Source organism: Trachypithecus francoisi, unplaced genomic scaffold (genome assembly GCF_009764315.1).
Source record: "Trachypithecus francoisi isolate TF-2019V2 unplaced genomic scaffold, Tfra_2.0 Lachesis_group0, whole genome shotgun sequence".
Taxonomy (NCBI): domain Eukaryota; kingdom Metazoa; phylum Chordata; class Mammalia; order Primates; family Cercopithecidae; genus Trachypithecus; species Trachypithecus francoisi.
This window is the reverse complement of record NW_022681453.1, coordinates 63840650-63858870: the sequence shown is the minus strand read 5'-3', so window position 1 is coordinate 63858870 and position 18221 is coordinate 63840650. Positions and strand designations below refer to the sequence as shown.

The window sequence follows — 18221 nt, the reverse complement described above, 5'->3', positions numbered from 1 at the left end:
CCCATAGAACAAAAATAGATGACGTTCAAATTAGAAAAAAAAAAAAAAAGACAGGGACAAATTAGATTACAACCAAGAGGTCCTGGAAATTAAAAACTGGATAATTGTGACATAGACTGATAGTTGCTACCCTATCTCTCCTTTTTTCTTAGGAAGAAAAGAAAAAACACATAATTTTATGTAAAGTAGTAATATGATCAGTTTAAAAACAATTTCTCAGCCTTCTTTGCAGTTTGTTGTAATCACATGACTAAATTCCAACCAGTGAAATATGAGAAGTGTGGAATGGGACGTTTGAGGAAGCCTCCTCCAAATGACTCAATTTAGAGGCTCATCCTTTTGCCCTTTTTCCCTCTCTTTTTTTCTAGTGCCTGGAATATAAATGTAATGGCATGACCCCAGCAACCACATGTTGGATCACAGAATAATATTCTAAGGATGATGGTAAAGAAAATAATAAAGGAGCATGGGTCACTCAGGAACATGGAGCTGCCATGGCATCCAAGGACTGCCCACCTCTGGATCCTTGTGTATGAGCTAGATGAAGTCACTATTATTTTGCAATTTTGTTATCCTCAGTCAAAACTAATCATGACTGATACAACAACCAACCCTTCAAACAAAATCATTAGAAGCCTTGGGAGAGAAAAGCCATGAAATATCCCAGAAAAAACAACAAATAAATGAATAGGAAAGAGAAAAGAAAGAAAATTAGAGAGCCATTTAAGATACAAAATCAAGATAATAGAGTGGGGATGGAGGAATGGGGGTGGGGAATTATCAAAGAAAAACTATGTAAATGCATGAATTTGGTAAGAAATCTCTTGTTTCCTGGATCTGACACAGAAGTGTGGTAACAAGAGGAATTCTAAGACAACAGCTTTGTAGCAGACCTAGCAAATAAACAATCTAGAGTGGAAGAGAAAGATGGAGCCATAGGACAGAGGGGAAAAAAGAAAAGAATATATTTCTGAAGAATCGGAGTATTTTGAAAACAACGCAAAAAGACATTTGACAGATCTGCCAGAGCATTTAAAGAAAAATGATGACAGAAAATCAAGCAAAGAAAAAACTAAGGCAATTATTAATTCTAGGAAACAGCAAAAGTTGAGCAAAAAAGGAAATGTAATCATAGGGTAACATATGGCTCAGAACTGAGCAATATTTACTTAGTCATGATAACAAGAATGCTAGCTTTTAATTTAATAAAAAAATGGGGGTAACTACTCTGGGGGCATTAGATGAGGAGAAGTCAGAGTGGCATGTAAGAATTAAATCCAGGCAGGGTGTGGTGGCTCACGCCTGGAATTTCAGCACTTTGGGAGGATGAGGTGGGCAGATCACTTGAGGTCAGGAGTTCAAGACCAGCCTGGCCAACATGGTGAAACCCCATCTCTACTAAAAATACAAAAATTAGCTGGGTGTGGTGGTGGGTGCCTGTAATCCCAGCTACTTGGGAGGCTGAGGCAGGAGAACCACTTGAATCCAGGAGTTGGACGTTGCAGTGAGCTGAGATTGCATCAAATCCTCATTTATCATAAGAGGAAGTCAAAAGACAATATCAGAAACTGAAATATCAAGAAGTAGCAATGCAAATACATTATTTAGTGACAGATTAACAGAAGAGGCAAATTTTTGGTTCAAAGTAGGATTTTCTGGGAATGGGACTGGAAGTAGAGTAGGGTAAAAGGGGTGGTATAAAAGAGTAGGAACTACTGTTTCTGATTATGTGACTTTAATATTATTTGGCTTACTAAACCATACACTTATTACATTGATTAAAATAAAATAATTTTTAATTTTTAATTAAAAGTTCCCGGCAATTTAGAGGCAAAGAAGGAAAAACAGGTTTCTGGGAGAACATAAAACACTAGGTTTTTGGGGGCTTGTTTGGGTTTTGCTTTGTTTTTGTTTTTTCGTTTTGAGATGGAGTCTCACTCTGTCGCCCAGGCTGGAGTGCAGTGGCATGAACTTGGCTCACTGCAACCTCTGCCTCCCAGGTTCAAGCAATTCTCCTGTCACTGCAAACTCCACCTCCCAGGTTCAAGCAATTCTCCTGCCTCAGCCTCATGAGTAGCTGGGATTACAGGCACCCGCCACCACGCCTGGCTAATTCTTTGTAGTTTTAGTAGAGACAGGGTTTCACCATGTTGGTCAGGCTGGGATTATAGATGTGAGCCACTGCGCCCGGCCAAAACACTATTTTTTAGACACCTCCTTCTATGTCCCTCATCTCCTCCTCTTTGCCCACACCTGTCTATATATAGTTCCAGGGAGAGCATAATGTAGAGGAAAGTACATGGGCCTCAAATACAGACAATACAATGCAGGGTGATGTCCAGCTGTGCAAAGAATCAGCTCAGAGTCTTCTCTGTGACCTCATGGGGACACAAGGTCTTCATTTATAAAATGGAAAATGCTAATATATATTATATTACATGAAGTAATAGATGTAAAGTACCTAGAATATGGTAGGTCCTTGAAAATACGAGTTCTCACTTTCAGAATTGCTCATGTCCTATAAGCCTCTCTGTGAGTGTCTCTCTCTGTGTCTCTGTGTTTATAGATTTGAGAAAACAAAGTTTGAGCCACCTTCTTTCCATCCCCTCTTGCCTGGTTTGGGAGGTTCATCTTCCACAAAGAAAACATATTGCGTCCTTGACAGGTAGTTTATCACAACACATTTCCACTTCTCTTGTAAGGAGAGATTGATTTTACTCACATTGGCTTTATACTTCAGTTCATTTTTGAGTGAAAAGAGATTGATACCCAATTACTAGCTGTGGCTCCCGGGTCTAATATACAGAAGTAGATAGAAATTTCTGTTTAAAATTAACTATCTATAACAGAGTAGAATTACAAATAATTCAGCTGATACCTGACTATAATGTTTTAAAGTAAATATTGCACAAAATTAACAAGGATTTTAAACCCAGCTATAACTGGTTCACAATAACTGGGTAGATAGGATAATCAGTGGTCATCCCCAAATAAGAGGCCCCAGTGTGATGCCAGAGCACTCACCTTCTCCACTGGACTCAGATTGGTTGCACAGGTCAGGAACCAGTTGTTCTCCATATGTTCCCCCAAGCTGAGTCTCTTCGCTCCTGGAAGTCTGCTTGTTCCAGCAGGACTCCTGCCCTTCCCAGGAGGCAGTGGGCAACCTGTCAGGTATCTCGACAGGGAAAGGAGGGGATTTGAGGTCTAAGAGGAAGCTATCTCGTAGGGTCTGCTTGGTGGCCTCCTTGCTTTTCCTCTTCTGACTTTCTGGGGTCCTGTCACCCTCTCCTTGCCTGGGCCGGCTACTCTCTAGCTTTCTGGTTAGCTGGAGGAACTGATCCATATCCTTGGTGAATTCCAGCAGCGTTCCCTCCAAGACTCTTTGGGCAGGTCCCTCAGAGCCGTAGCTGGGAGCTTTCTCTAAGAGCAGGTGCTCAGAGCAGTGGAGGCCTTCCGGGCCCTCCTTGAGCACTGGCTCAGGCACCGGGGGCAGGCTGCAGGAACACATGGACAGGGAGAAGTAAGAGTAGTCCACTGCGACGTATGTCAGCATGAAGTTGATGGTGACGATGGGGGCCAGAACGTTCACTTGACCCACAAGGACAAAGGCCATGGTCACCAAGCTGGTCAGGCAGATGGCAGCCACAGGTGTTTTGTTTGGCCCCTTCTGCAGCAACAAAAATAACACGCAGGACCATAAAATTTCAGATAGAATGCTTCAGAGATTTCAGAAGTTATAGGCTAGAAACACAATTCATAATGACTCAGCCACTTCTCCCCATGTGATTGTTCATCTATAAACTTGAGATAATAGTATCCTAGTCATGGGATTATTGTGAGATCAGAGTTCATACATGTGAAATGCTTCACATAGACTGATATGCAGTAAGCCCCACAGGTATTAGTTGTATTAGTAACTTTATTTTTTGAGACAGGGTCTGGCTTTGTTGCCCAGGCTGGACTGCAGTGGTGTGAGGTCAGCTCATCGCAACCTCCACCTCCTGGGCTTAAGCCATCATCCCACCTCAGCATCTTGAATAGCTGGGACTACAGGTGCACACCACCATGCGTGGCTAATTTTTGTACTTTTTGTAGAGACATGGTTTTGCTATGTTGCCCAGGCCAGTCACAAACTCCTGGGCTCAAGCAATCTGCCCAGCTCGGCCTCCCAAAGTGTTGGGATTATAGGCGTGAGCCAATGTGCCCAGCCTGTATGAATAACTATGAACATGGGGCATTTTTTATAGAACTTTGGCTTCCCAACTATTTTCTCCTTTTGTCTTTCATTGGGTTTTGATACCAGCATAGAAAATCAAAGAGATGCAAAGTTGATTCTTCCCAGGGAGAGGAAGATTCCGGAAGACACAGCAGAATCACTGGTGGCTGGAAGAGGGGAATTCTGACCCTAAACACCAGCAAATGCTCACGCACACACATTACACACACCTGTTATTAATGAAGGTGGGTATGGTGACCTTCAGGCGGACAGGAATGGAAAACAGGTGCTAGCTGCCATTCCCGGGAGCTCTCCATCACAGTCACTGACATAGTTCTTGGGCCAAAAGCAACAGTCACTTCTCAGTCCCTGTCTTCTTTGACCCAGCTGGCTACTCCCTCCTCTTCGAAACACTTTCTTTACCTCACTTCTCCTGACTGACCTCCCTCGTCACTGGCTGCTCCTTCTTGGTTTCCATAGTTGGCTTTTCACGTCTCTGAACTCCACATTTAAAGCAGCTCCAGGCTCCATCCTCAGACCTCTTCTCTGTCTGTACTCCCTCCCTTGGTGAGCTCAACCAGGCTCACGCTTTGAATACTGGCATTATATTGACAACTTCCAAATTTGAATCTCCAGCCTAAAACATTCCCCTGAAACCCAGGCTTACATATCCAACTGCCTACTCAACATTCCCAGTGGATGTCTAATAGGATCTCAAATGAACAATGTCCAAAACCAAACTGCATTTTTGAAGGAAGGTAAAGGAAGAAATCAAGGATAAGTTGCAATGATGTGTTCCCTAAACCAGAGGGAGGGTGAAAATTGGAAGCGGGTGGGGACGCCCTCTGTGGTACCTCAACAAGGCAAAAATGAACTATAGCTTATAAACCATATTATTGGGAAGTGGGATTCTCTGTTTATGTCTCTTTGGTCCTCCCCTGGGCTTTAGAATGTCTATTTTAATCATCCCAGCCTTGACTCAACTGAGCTGTCCTTTAGGTATCAGTTAAGGTTTGGTTCTTGATGGTTAACAGGAAGTATAGAGGCCAGAGGTGTGGGAAATCATCAAACAGCAAACCCCAAGGGGCAGGTGAGCCTCGAGGGCAGAGTTAGATCTGCAAGGACCAGCTCGCCTCCTGACCAAAACATGCTTTCTTCTATGCTAAACCTGGAGGACCCTGAATTCATTTTTATTAAAGAATGGGGCACTGCATTTTCATGCTGCTCAGGGTCCAAGATGTTACTAGGACGGGTTAGCAAACCCAGTGCTAAAAGTGCTAAGGGGCTGGGTGGCTGTGACATTTAAGATGTTTCATCTACTTAGCCCTAACCTAAGCCAGCCGGAGGACAGGGCTGAAAGAAATGACCTCTGCATTATTTTGTGTGTCACCCTAAAGAAATTAACCAGAGGCTCTGATCAGAAAAGCTTAACCAACTGATGGGCCAACAATCAGGTTAGTAGCAAAACATGTTTCAAAAAACAAACAAACAAAAAAGAGGATTACTCACCCCTTGTCCCAGACAGGCAAGTGCAGGGATCACTTTCTCCTGGGCAATGCACTGCAGGATGCGGGGAGCTCCATAAAGTCCTCCCATACAGGAAGCCAGGGACGAGATGTATAAGCCCAAAAGGAACAGGAAGCCCACAAGGGACACCTGTGTGAGAAGTGGTTTCATTTGCCAGTGCCAGAACCTGCTCCTGTGCCTTTCTACTCCCTCAGCACCCACCCACCTGCTTCCATTCTATCATCCACTGAGTCCTCTGGATCTGATCTCTGGGATACAGTTTCTATATCCCCAGCCTCACCCCCATTCATTCCATGGTTTCAGCTGAATCTGCCACCACATTTCATATGGACTGCACAGCGGTCCTCAAATGAAGCGTCTGCCAGACTCAGCTGCAGTGCTTGCTAAAGACAGATTTCTGGGCCCCCTCCTCAGTTTCTGGTTCAGTAGGCTTGGGGTGGGGCCTAGAAATTCGGATTCCCCACAGGTTCCCAGAGACCACACTTTGAGAACAAACTGGCCAACTACAATGCTCATTGGCCTCTTGCCTTTAAGCTCACCTTAAAGATGAGTTTAAATCATTCAGATGATTGACTCTGAATCATCCCCTAAGCCTCTGCGGGAGTGACTTCTCTAAACTCAAATCTAATCACAATGTCTCTGTTGCAGACATATCAAAGGCTCCCCCTGTCCTGACATATAAGGCTCTTCATGGTCTGTGACCTCTTTAGCTCCACACCTGGCACACTGAGAGTCTGGTCACCATGATTTTTCTGTCTGTAGGAAGCCTCTGTCCACACCCCCTAATCTACTCATTGTCTGTTAAACTCCTAATTGTGCTACAAAACTCAGCACCAACCTCACCTCCACTGTGAGGCCATCACCTCTTCCCCTGACTACAGTAGTCGCTTCTCAGTGCTCCATAGCATCCCCAACATGACGTTAGGACAGCACCTATCATGGTACCCCCTCCACTAATGTGGAGGCTTCCTTTAAGCAGGTCTTCTGTCTTGTTCACCCTAGAATTATTGGTGTCCAACACAGAAATATAAATGCCAAATGAATGAATGAGATCCATGACCCACAAGGCACCAACAGATAGAATAAGAGGGCACAGCTGTTCTTCTTGGTGTCAACTTACAAAAGATCAGGGTCTAGGATGTTACTAGCTAACCCAGTGCTAAAAGTGCTAAGGGGTTGGGTGGCTGCATCACTGCTTGCCATGCGCAGCCAGGTCCCAAGCTGTCACTCATGAATTCACCCTCCTGGGCCCGACCTCATCTGTACCCATAGGGAAGCAACTTTGTTTTCTTATTTGAGGTGCCCTCTCCATTCTACTTTACTTTAGGCACAGTGGCCAGAACTGTACATTCCGAGTACTCATGTGTCCAATGCTTACAGATAGGTTAGAGTTAATATTCAGCTTTGTCGCTTACACCCTTCTTGATGAAGGCTCTCCTCGCCCCATTTTTTACTTCCTTGCATCAGCAAAGCACCAGATTCATGTCATCAAGCTACACTGAACGCAAGCCACTGGTTAGACTTCTTTCCTGGCTCATAAATTATCACTGGAATAATTTGACTGACTGATGAATCAGTCAGGACAGTTGATTGGGAAAAAAATACTTTTCTTAAAAAAAGAATATATTTGTAGGACACTGGCAGTTTGTAGAATCATCAGGAGGCTAAAGGATGAGGCTCAGAAAAGGGCAGGACCAAGCCTGGAGGCATACCCAGCCTCTTCCCCAGGAACAGCTTGGCCAGGATGCTGCTGCACCCCTGCTGCCCTGTGGATGGATTCTCACCAGCTCTTTATCTTTGCTTCATTGGTTACAATGGGAGCACCCAATGGCCTAGTGTAGGTCATGTGCCCTACCAGGGCTGCAAAGGGACAGGCAAGAGAGGTCTGGTCCATTGGGTTTCTATTACGCAGAATAGGGGTACTCCCTCCCTTCAAGACCATTGGTGGAATAACCCCCAAATGGTCAGGAAGGTCAGAGGCTTGATGAACAAGACTAAGGTCCACTATGGAGCCCACCTTGTCTTTAATTCAGTGTTGATTCCTTTCCCCTATATTTATCATCTCTCTTATCCCCAAAGAATCTCGCCTGTCTCTTTTTCCAATGTCACAGGTTTCTTGGGTTTGTCCTACCCACCCTACTCACCGTTTTATTACTACAGAAAATCAATGTCATCTAGTGTTTCCATCACTTTGTGTGATCTGATGGCATTTTGTTACTTTCCATCCTGTGGGAGAATTATGCTCATGGCTTATCCTGCCAGCACCCTGAGTGCCTCACGGGTAGAACTGGCCCCCTTCCCCCAGCAGCTCATCCAGAATCGGGCAAGCAGAGCTCAGCAGCTGTATTCATGCAGCTTCACGACTTTGCTGTCATTGAGCCCTAGGTGCCTTACAAAACTGTTAGATAAGCTGGGTCCATTATTAGTCCTCAATCCATTCTGAGATGTGATCATTCATCTATAACCTTTATTTCTGTCTTCTCTACCAAATGCATCCTATGTTGACTGGTTTTTAGAAAACAGATTCTATGATGAAATTTTATCAAGAAAGAGCCTTTTGAAAAGTTAAATCAATAATTCCCCACTCTGGCTAAACATAAGAATCACCCAGAGATTCTCATTTAATTAGTGTAGAGTGAGACACAGACGTGGTTGATGGTAAGAAAGCCCCCCCAGGTGATTCTAATATGCAGCCGATGTGGCACAACACATTGTAGCCATTGCAATTGCATTGCAACCCCTGGGCACAACACATTGTAGCCATTGCATTCTCCCCTCAAAAAATTCTTTGGGAGAGTCAGGCATGGCATCTCCTTGTAGAAATTTCACTGCTTCTTACCTAAAAGGTTATGTATATTTGAATTTTTACAACTCTTTTTCATTTAAAGCCTGTCTATTTACTCAGAGCAGGAAAGAGTGGGAATGCTCCAGCCTGTCATACTCCTAGAGTTGGACTGACTTCAGGAACTGGGTTGAGTCTCTGGCACCATGAGTACACGATATGGTGGCTTCCGTCTTTGGCCAGCCTTCCCACAGACACACCCTGGGATTCCTCCAGAGCCCTAAGAGCTGGGGTCAGACAGGGCCATGTATAGCAACTTGTTTATGTCCAGTTTGTCGATCGTGTAGAATGATCTGTTCACTTACCACTTTTAAAAAATATAAAAATATTATTCAGTCTATTTTCTGAATAATATATGAAATGTTGGTCCCCACATCTAGACAAATTATAAACATTTCATTCCATCTCTCCTGCCTAAATCCTATCTCTTTCTTTCATTTGTCATCCATCCATCCACCCATTTAGGAAGCATTTCCCAAGGACAGGTTATGTTCCTGGCACAGTGCTAGGCAGAGCAAGGCTTATAGACACAACGGTGAACCACGCAGCTCTGCTCCCAGCCCTAAAAGAACTTAATTGTTTTCTCTATTCATATCAGACTGAAAATTTGCTAAATGTGCCAGTGGAGGTGGAAGTGAGGATTTATTTGAGCAGAGGTGTGTCAACAGTTCTTTTTAAATAAAAAGTGATTCTTTTCTGGCATACACCTGTTTGAACCATCCCCCTCAAAGCTCTTTCCAAAATATTACATGGGGTGTGAAGTACCCTGATTTCTTTCTTCAGTAACTACTGATTAAAATAATTACTTCCATCTCTCTGCTCTTAGTATTTTCTCCCAGCTCCCACTTGAGCTTCAGTCATTGAGGGACTCCACTCATTCATTGGCTGCTCTCTTCTCTTGAAGGACAGGATTGAAAGTCATTTGCAAGGGGCTCATTCTGTCTCATCTAATTCCAGTGGCCCCCTGACATCACTGAGGAGCGCACCCTAAAAACCTTTACAATCCCAAGTGTATTAATAAGGCCATGTCTCAACAACGCTTTGGTTTTTTCCTCCCACATCTCATTTCCACAGTCATGAGTTTCCTAGCACTCTCCACGCTCCACGAACTGATCAACATCTCAACTTTCAGTCCAGTTTTACCTCTCACTTGAGAGCCATTTTCCATAATGAGACCTAGTCTGCTTCTCTTCCTGAGAGGCAGGACTGTGTCCATGATGGAGGGCAGAGGACACTCAGGCTGACCCACTCCCAGGTGCTGAGTGGCCCACTAGGACTCATGCCCTAGTCACCAGCATTGTCCCATCCCCATCTTCCCTGTACAGCTTGTGCCATGAGCTTCCAAGGTCCCTTGTGAATATGTGAAACCATGACTATTAAATCCAGGAATCAGAGTTTGCTCTGTGGGATTACCCAGTTTTTTGGGGTTTTTGTTTTTTTTAAACAGAGTCTTGCACTGTTGCCCAGGCTGGTGTGCAGTGACACGATCTTGGCTCACTACAACCTCCACTTCCCGGGTTCTAGCGATTCTCTTGCCTCAGCCTCTTGAATAGCTCGGACTACAGGCGTGCACCACCACGCCTGGCTTATTTTTGTATTTTTTGGTAGAGATGGGGTTTCACTGTGTTGGCCAGGCTGGCCTTGAACTCCTGACCTCAAGTGACCTGCCCACCACGGCCTCCCAAAGTGCTGGGATTACAGGCATGAGCTGGCCAGATTCCCTAGTCTTAACAACAATACTTTTGGGATATTTTTCCTTCTTAGATTGCTCTTATTTTGCTAGTTAGCAAGCCCCAGGGCTCCTAAGATATTTGGTCTTTTTTATTTGTAATAAACATGTTTCCTGGACTGTATACAAGTTTCTTTTGAAACATTTAATCTATTTTACCCCAACTAACACTGTGGTTTATACAATTCCTTTTTTAACTAAATAATACTGAGATTGACTATTTTGGCTTTTCCTATTAAATATGGTGGATTTGTGGGGAGAAAATGTGTTCCTAAAATAAATGTTTTGATCTGTAAGGGTATGCCCATAAGGAGTGTGGAAGGGAGTTAAAATTTAATTAGCACCTGCTATGTGCCAGGTAAAATGTATTATAATTAGCACCTACTATGTGCTTTCATGGGTTAGCTCAGAGCCACCACTGTATATAAGACTTTTAAGAATGCACATACACCTGAGAGCTGGGAGAAAATTCCTCTGTGGTTGGGATAAAAAGTAAAAAGATGTGGCCGGGCACAGTGGCTCACCCCTGTAATCCCAGCACTTTGGGAGGCTGAGGCAGGCAGATCACCTGAGGTCAGGAGTTTGAGACCAGCCTGGCTAACATGGTGAAACCCTGTTTCTACTAAAAATATAAAAAATTATTCAGGCATGGTGGCATGTGCCTGTAATCCCAGCTACTCGGGGGGCTGAGGACAGAGAATCGCTTGAACCCGGGAGGTGGAGGTTGCAGTGAGCCGAGATCATGCCATTGCACTCCAACTTGGTCAACAAGAGTGAAACTCCATCTCAAAAAAAAAAAAAAAGAAAAGAGAAAGGAAAAAGACGCTTCTTAGAGAAACTGTGAGTTGAGAAGCCAAATAATTAGAAATCAGAGAAGCTGTAGGAAACCCAGACAGAAACAGATTAACTGACCAGCTGCAAATCAGTAGAAAGGAATCCAGGGCAGCCTGCAGCCATTGAAGATAATTGTTCTGGCAGAAAGCCCCCGAGAAAGAGAGGAGTGCGTTGGGGAGCAGCGTGTGAACGCGCGCCAAGGAGAGTAGGTCAGAGGCCCGCCCTGTCTCAGTGTCCAGAGGTGATGCGCGGGGCACACATACAGAAGAGGCCTTTCTTCAGGCCCAGGAAAGCTCAGAGATGCGTTGGCTCAGAACTGAAGCCACAGGTAAGACAGGAAGCTGAAGTGAACAGGTTATCAGGGTGGCAGGTTGTGTCAAGTGACCAAGGTAAAGAGACTCCTCACTTGCACCTCCCAACTAGTGTAGGTTGCACCCTCCCCTTCTCCAGGCACTGCCAGTAAAAACAGCTGTGGCCCAATCTACCGCCTGAGCATGGTACCTGCTCCTGCAGTGGAGTCAGTCCCAAGGAGCGACACCAGTGAGCAGGAAAGCACAAAAGGTGTGGGAGGAAACTCCTGTGTGGTCCCCTTTAGGGGGTGGGTAGTGGGAACCAGAAGACCCAGGTGCTGCTATTTTGAAGTCATCAGGGTCGGTTCCATCACGGCTCACTGACTTGCTGCACCTGCCCATTTCTACTGAGAACCAAGAGCAGTAGCTTTGTTCCTTTATAGGCTTTACAATGGCCTATTCCAGGGAACGGTCTCCTGTCCTCTCCGAAAACTACATCTCCACCTTTCATCCCAGTGTGTGCATAATTACATTCCCAAGTGTCATTGCTGGGCCTGGTGCAGCAGGTGCCCCCAGCTAGCTAAGTGCTTGCCTACCTGCTCACTGTCGGGACAGGTGGCATTCCAAAGGAGGCTCCCCCGGTTTGGTGCCTATTATGAAGTGTGGAATTTCCACCCACAAAGGCTCTCAGATGCCGTCTCTAGGCTGTTTTTACCCTACTGCTGTTTGTGGCTTTAGATACAAAGCTGCCTGCCCTCCCATATACCTACTCTGAGCATTCCCTTGAAAAGCAGGGGAAGGAGAGGAGGGAGGAGCCGCGGGCCAGGGGATAATCAGATCAGAGTCTCTAAAGGGTGCAAGGACCTCTGTGAAGGAAAGCATGAGAAAGGAACTTTAGAAGCAGGCAGAGCAGCCCAGCCACTGGCAAGCTGCAGACGAGCAGGAAGCATTTCCCCCTGTCAAACCAGCCTTACCCAGGCTGCTCCTTTAGGCCTTCAATTCCTGTCATGCAGCCAAGCTTTTCATTCCGCAACTAGAGAACAGGCTCTTGGGAGTGAAACTGCAGACGGAAGCGTGCATGTAGATACAAAGGAGGGCTATAGACTCCTGGCTCGAGAGTACACCTTGCCGCCTGGGGGTCTGTGACCTTGGGTGCTGAAAGGTGGGTATCAGTTCTCTCACTAACTGAACTGCACCACCTTTCAAAAAACCTGCTTTTATACTAAGGTCAAAACCCTTGAAAACAAATAATCACCTTTGCATGGGTGCCTACAAGCCTTAAAAAGAAACCTGTGCTAATGTGAAAACCAAGCTCAAACGTATCTCTCAAAAGAAAATTCAGTTTCCTGCCCCAGGTTGCCCCAGGCACTGGCCCTCCACGAAGATCAGCAGGGCTGCTTTGCAAAGCCTCACACTAAGAGAAAATGGTACTCCATCCTCAAATATAGGGGCTCACGCCTGTAACCCCAGCACTTCGGAAGCCTGAGGTAGGAGGATCACTTAAAGCCAGGAGTTTGAGACCAGCCTGGGCAACATGGTGAAACCTTGTCTCTACAAAAAAATTGAAAAAAAAAATTAGCTGGGTGTAGTGGTGCATGTCTGTAGTCCTGGCTACTTGGGAGGCTGAGGTGGGAGAATCGCTTGAGCCCTGGAAGTTGATGCTCTAATGAGCCATGTTCATGTCACTGCACTCTAGCCTGGTGACAGAGTGAGACCCTGTCTTTAAAAAGTTAAAATATTAAATTAAATTTAAAAATACATAAAATATAAGCAGCGATACTCAGAAGTTAACAGAAAAACTCCCTAACCAACTACATTTCTTTGAAAAATGATGGGAATCTCAGGGTCTACTTTTTCTCCAAGAACTTAAAGGAGGGTAGGAGTTTTGGGGGATTTCCAGAAAAATATCTGGAAATCTTATGTGGATTCTAGGATGCCAAATAAATGTCCTTGATGTCACATGACGTCCAGCCTGCTAACGGAGGAACGCCAGGAATTCATTAATCTTCTCCTGGCAGGGTGCGGACTCTAGAAACAAAGATGTTGCAGCCAAATCAACCCGCAGTGTCTGAGATTCTCAGGAAAGCAAAAGGGGTCAAGGACCTCAGAGACAAGGAGGGCCTTGGCACTCACCCTGGCGCTGGGCTTCCTCCCTCTCCCTCCACCTCTGCCTGTTCCCAGCCTCCTTCTCCACTTGCCACTTCTGAACAGCACATTCTATTCATCATGCAAGGTGAAGCTATTAGCAAAAGTGAGGCACTTGCTTAGCTGGGAATTTGGGGTGAACAAATTCTTCTGTTTCTGTCCTGACTTTTGACAGGAAGAGATGTCACCATTATCTAGCCCCTCATGTTTGTGAATCTCTCTGGGCATCGTTATCTGTTTCTCGAAATCCCTAAGCAGAGCCTGTACCTTTTCCATCATCTCTCTTCCCCATCACAACCCAACACTTCATTCCTGGGCTAGAGACTATATGGAGGCTGGGTGTGGTGGCTCAAGCCTGTAATCCCAGCACTTTGGGAGGCCAAGGCGGGAGGATCACTTGAGGCCAGGTGTTTACGACCAGGCTGGGCAACACAATGAGACCTCATCTCTACCAAAAAATTAAAAACAAATTAGCCCAGCATGATGGCATGCCCCTGTAGTCCCAGCTACCTGGGAGTCTGAGACAGGAGAATTGCTTGAGCCTGGAAGGTTGGGGCTACAGTGAGCTGAGATTGCAACACTGCACACCAGCCTGGGCAACAAAGTGAGACCCTGTCTCAAAAAATAAATTAATTAAATTTTTAAAAGACTATATGGATTCCCAGACAGTACTGCAAGGGGAAGGCGGCCATTTGTTGGTGAAAACAAACAAATGACTCCAGCTGACTGAGCCCTTCAAGGAGCGCAAGCCTCACTCACCTTTTCCGCTATCAGGAAGTCATAGCGAAGGGCCTCTCGAGTGCAGATGGCGCCCAGGAGGAAAACGAAGACAATGTACAGAAACCACCTGAAAACCCAAGAGCAGAACAGGGCTGCCCCCCACTCACCTCACCCAGCCCCATCCAGTCCCCCAACTCAACCTTCTGTTTCCAAAGGGAACCTGTCTCAGAATGAGAGAAAGGCCAGTCATGAAGCTTCCCCAGCTGGCTTGGGAGGACACTTTTTGTACTATTTCTCTTCTGGCACATTTCTTACCAAAAAAGGGATACCATTGTTTTGTTTATTTTTTTACTTTTAAATGTATATAAAAATTTGGAATGCTTCATGAATTTGCAGGTCATCCTTGCACATGGGCCACACAAATCTCTGTATTGTTTTAATTTTAGTATATGTATTGCTGAAGTGAGCCCTGTTTTTTCTCTTTCTTACATTAAAAAAGAAAACCACACAACGGGCATTCTGAGTAGGGAAGCGGGAGGCCCAGTTGCCTTTAGGTTGTCAGGATTCGGGCCAGGGCAGCCTCACTTCCCAGCCTCCTCCAGCAAAAGAACAAGCTGATGATCCTTCAGGCCTCTAAGTCCTGCTGGTCTGTTATCTTTGGATCAGATAATAAAGAGGGAAACTAAAGTTAAAAGGCAGAGAGCAGAGGCCTGGCTCTGTCCCCAAGATGCCCTGTAACCTTGAACAAGACCCAGGTTCCTGTGATCTCCTCACTCCCACCCGGGCAGTGAGAGGATGGGCCAAGGGTTCATCGTGGAACCTCCCAGCTGGGACCAGAAACAAGACAGGGTCCTCATACAGAAGCCTCTTTATTTTATTTCCTTCCCAGCACTCAATTCTATCTCTGTTGTCTTCATTTTCTTCCCAATGTTATTGTCTTGTTTTGCACAAAATACCCTGATGCTGTATTCCAGGCTGATAGCAAAGGTGTCACTGCAATAAGCTAAGAGCAAATTCAGTGTTTGTGAAACAGATACATTAATATTTTTCTAAATACTGTGGTTAGAATAACACAGGCCCTTTTAACTTCTCAAGTCATTGTCTCTGGTCTCTGAGCTCATTGCCTCTTCACACCCACCCAGTGAAGGGCAGAGAAGCTTATTCCTGTGGTACAGAGAGAAACAATATTCTAAAAAGTCAGAAATAGACCCAAAGTCACCCAGCCTGCTTGTGCGGGTGGCACAGTGTGAACTAAAACCCCAGAGGCCTGATGGCCTGGGGTAGTTGGAGGGGAGGCTCACTGGGGGAAGAAGGAGAGCTGGGTGCTGAGCTTCCACTGTGCCTTCTACTCTCTCCCCCACAGTCTATGAAGCACATATACTGTCATCATCCCCATTTCACAGGAAAGGAAATGGAGGCTCAGAGAACTCAGTAAATTATCCAGAGTCACGCAGCCAATCAGCGGCAGAGCTGAGAGGCAAACCAGAATTTGTCTGACTGCAAAACTCTTCATCTTTAAGCTCCCTCCAGGGATCCTGGAAACTCGGTGGTTAAAAAAATCCCCAAGTTCAAAATGGGGGTTGAGGAGGGACGGGGGCGGGAGGCCGAGGAAAGGAAAGAAAGGATTTGGTCTGTGATCTGGGTCCTGACACTCCTCCTCGGCAGCACTCCCAGGCAGGGCGCATGAAAGGGCAGTGTCTGAACCCACCAGACGTGAAGTTTACAGCCCACCGAGTGTTAAAAGAAGGATCGGAATACGAAATAGATGGGTCACAGTCGGGGCTTTCTCAGAACAAAAGGGGCAATCCCTCTTCTGCCTGGGGTTCTCTCTCCCACTCTCCCGCTCGGACTGATTGCCATGAGGGGAACTTACGAGATGCCAACAGCTGCCAGGGAGCCCAGGGGGATGCTGGCGGCAGGCTCCCTGAGGTCGCCCCCCATGTTGAAACCGGCCATGACTCCTGAAAGACACCCAGATGGGGAATGGGGTGAGCAGCCTTCTCCACGCATCACCTTCCCCAGGGCTGCCCCCTCCTCTCCTCCCGGACCCTCTCCTGGAAGCTGTCCCACAGCAAGCCCTCCAGCTGCAGCTCTGCGCACAGGCTGCTTTTCCATCTCCCCTGGCAACTAGGGAGGCATCCCTGTGGCGTGAAAGGGACCTTTGTGGCTTGGAGGAGACTCAGGAGGAAAGCCCTCCCGGCTCCAAAAGCATCCTACCGCTTAGCGCAAAGCAACCAGGGGGAGGAAGGCGGCTTGGCTTGCAAGGCACACAGAGGTCCTGCGCTGTGTGCTGAGCTGGGACAATGCCCTGGAGAGGCTCAGCATTACAAAGGTCTGGCAGCCTCCTGCTCAGTGGCTTTCCCTGCCTCTGCTGCCTGCTGATTCCGTGGGAGCTTCCTGTGTCCTTGGGGTCAGGTACCATCCTCCAAGCTCCTGAGCTACCAAAGGGTTTGAAATAAACTCAAAAAAACCAATCCTGATGCCACTGACATGGAGTCACAAGCTCCTTTTCATCATCACCTCTCTTCTGCAAGAACACTAATGACAATGAATGAATCCATAAGGGACCCACAGCACTGTGCTGCATGGTGAGGTGGGGGTGTTGCCTCTTCCCTTACGAACAAATATATGAAAACAACAAGACAGGGTGTTCTGAACATCGGATGAGGATCCAGCCCACAAGTGCCATAACAACTCAGTGTGATGGGCTGCCCTGGCAGGAAAGCCCCATAGAGGGGGTGCAGCTTGAATGTGGCCTTGAAAGAGGGATTCGAACGGGCTTAGGGACAGGAATGAATCTAACACCATGATTTGCGAACACTTTCAACCTGCCTGGGCCTGTGTCAAGTGCTTTACAGGCACTTTTTTATCCTGTTTAATTATCGTAACAGCCTCATCAGAAAAGTAGAATTATTTCCTCATATTATAGAAAAGTGCTCAAAGAGGTTAATTAAAACAGTCTAAGGTCACACATTTAATAAGTGGCAAAGCTAAGATTCAACCCTGGTCTGTCTGACTCTGAAAATTATGCTCGCAATGCCTCTGCCATAATGCTTCACAGAATCCAAGTGAAGTGCAGTGAAGCGACAGTTTGGAACCAGAAAGTGAAAGTAGGGGGGTGTATTCCAGAGAGAACCCTGAATGCTGGCCCGTGGATGGGGGTGCATATACTGTCACCCAGCAACTCCGTTATGAGGACTTTACCCAAAGTAGATAGTCAAGGCTATGAGGGAAGATTTAGCCCAACAGTTTTATAAATGCTTGTTTAGAACAGTGGAAATTAGAAACAACATAACGTCTAAAAATAGAGGATGGGTTAAATAAGTGATATAGCTGTCAATAAATACTAGGTCTCAGAATATTGTAAGGGATATGTTGTGACATGGAAAGATGTTTAGAAGCTTTTGCTTAGTTTGAAGAAGCATATTAGAAAACAGAACACATCTGGTATGATCCCATTGTTATAAAAATATATAGAAAAGGGAACTAGAACATGTTTTAAAACATTAAGAATGTAATTTCTGGGTGATAAAAGAACAGGTCATTTTTATTTGACTGTTTATATTTTCTCACTTTTCTACAATGATCATTTTGAAACACGTCAAAACTAACCTCTAAGGTGTTGTTGTTGTTGTTGTTGTTGTTTAATGGCATGTTAGGCACATTTTCTTTCCTCTCATTCACTCCTCTCCAAGATCCTATTAAAAGCATAGTAAATCACTCCTGTAATCCCAGCACTTTGGGAGGCCAAGACGGGCGGATCACGAGGTCAGGAGATCGAGACCATCCTGGCTAACATGGTGAAATCCCGTCTCTACCAAAAATACAAAAAAATTAGCCGGGTGTAGTGATGGGCGCCTGTAGTTCTGCCTACTAGGGAGGCTGAGGCAGGAGAATGGTGTGAACCCAGGAGGCGGA

General features: G+C 45.7%; 1 protein-coding gene and 1 non-coding gene across 2 annotated transcripts in view; both read right to left on the bottom strand.

Moving 5' to 3' along the window:
* The window catches only part of SLC12A8 (solute carrier family 12 member 8), a 136641-nt gene that overhangs the window by 24690 nt on the left and 93730 nt on the right, over positions 1 to 18221 (bottom strand). Inside the window, exons 6-9 of the mRNA XM_033210958.1 lie at positions 16177 to 16264; positions 14343 to 14430; positions 5726 to 5872; positions 3025 to 3667 (exon numbers count right to left, since the gene is read on the bottom strand). Coding sequence (XP_033066849.1) covers positions 3025 to 3667; positions 5726 to 5872; positions 14343 to 14430; positions 16177 to 16264 — 966 coding nt within the window. The remainder of the gene's footprint in view (positions 1 to 3024; positions 3668 to 5725; positions 5873 to 14342; positions 14431 to 16176; positions 16265 to 18221) is intronic.
* Positions 14670 to 14773, bottom strand: LOC117084629. Its single transcript, XR_004437552.1, has one exon. It is a non-coding gene; the product is annotated as a U6 spliceosomal RNA (small nuclear RNA).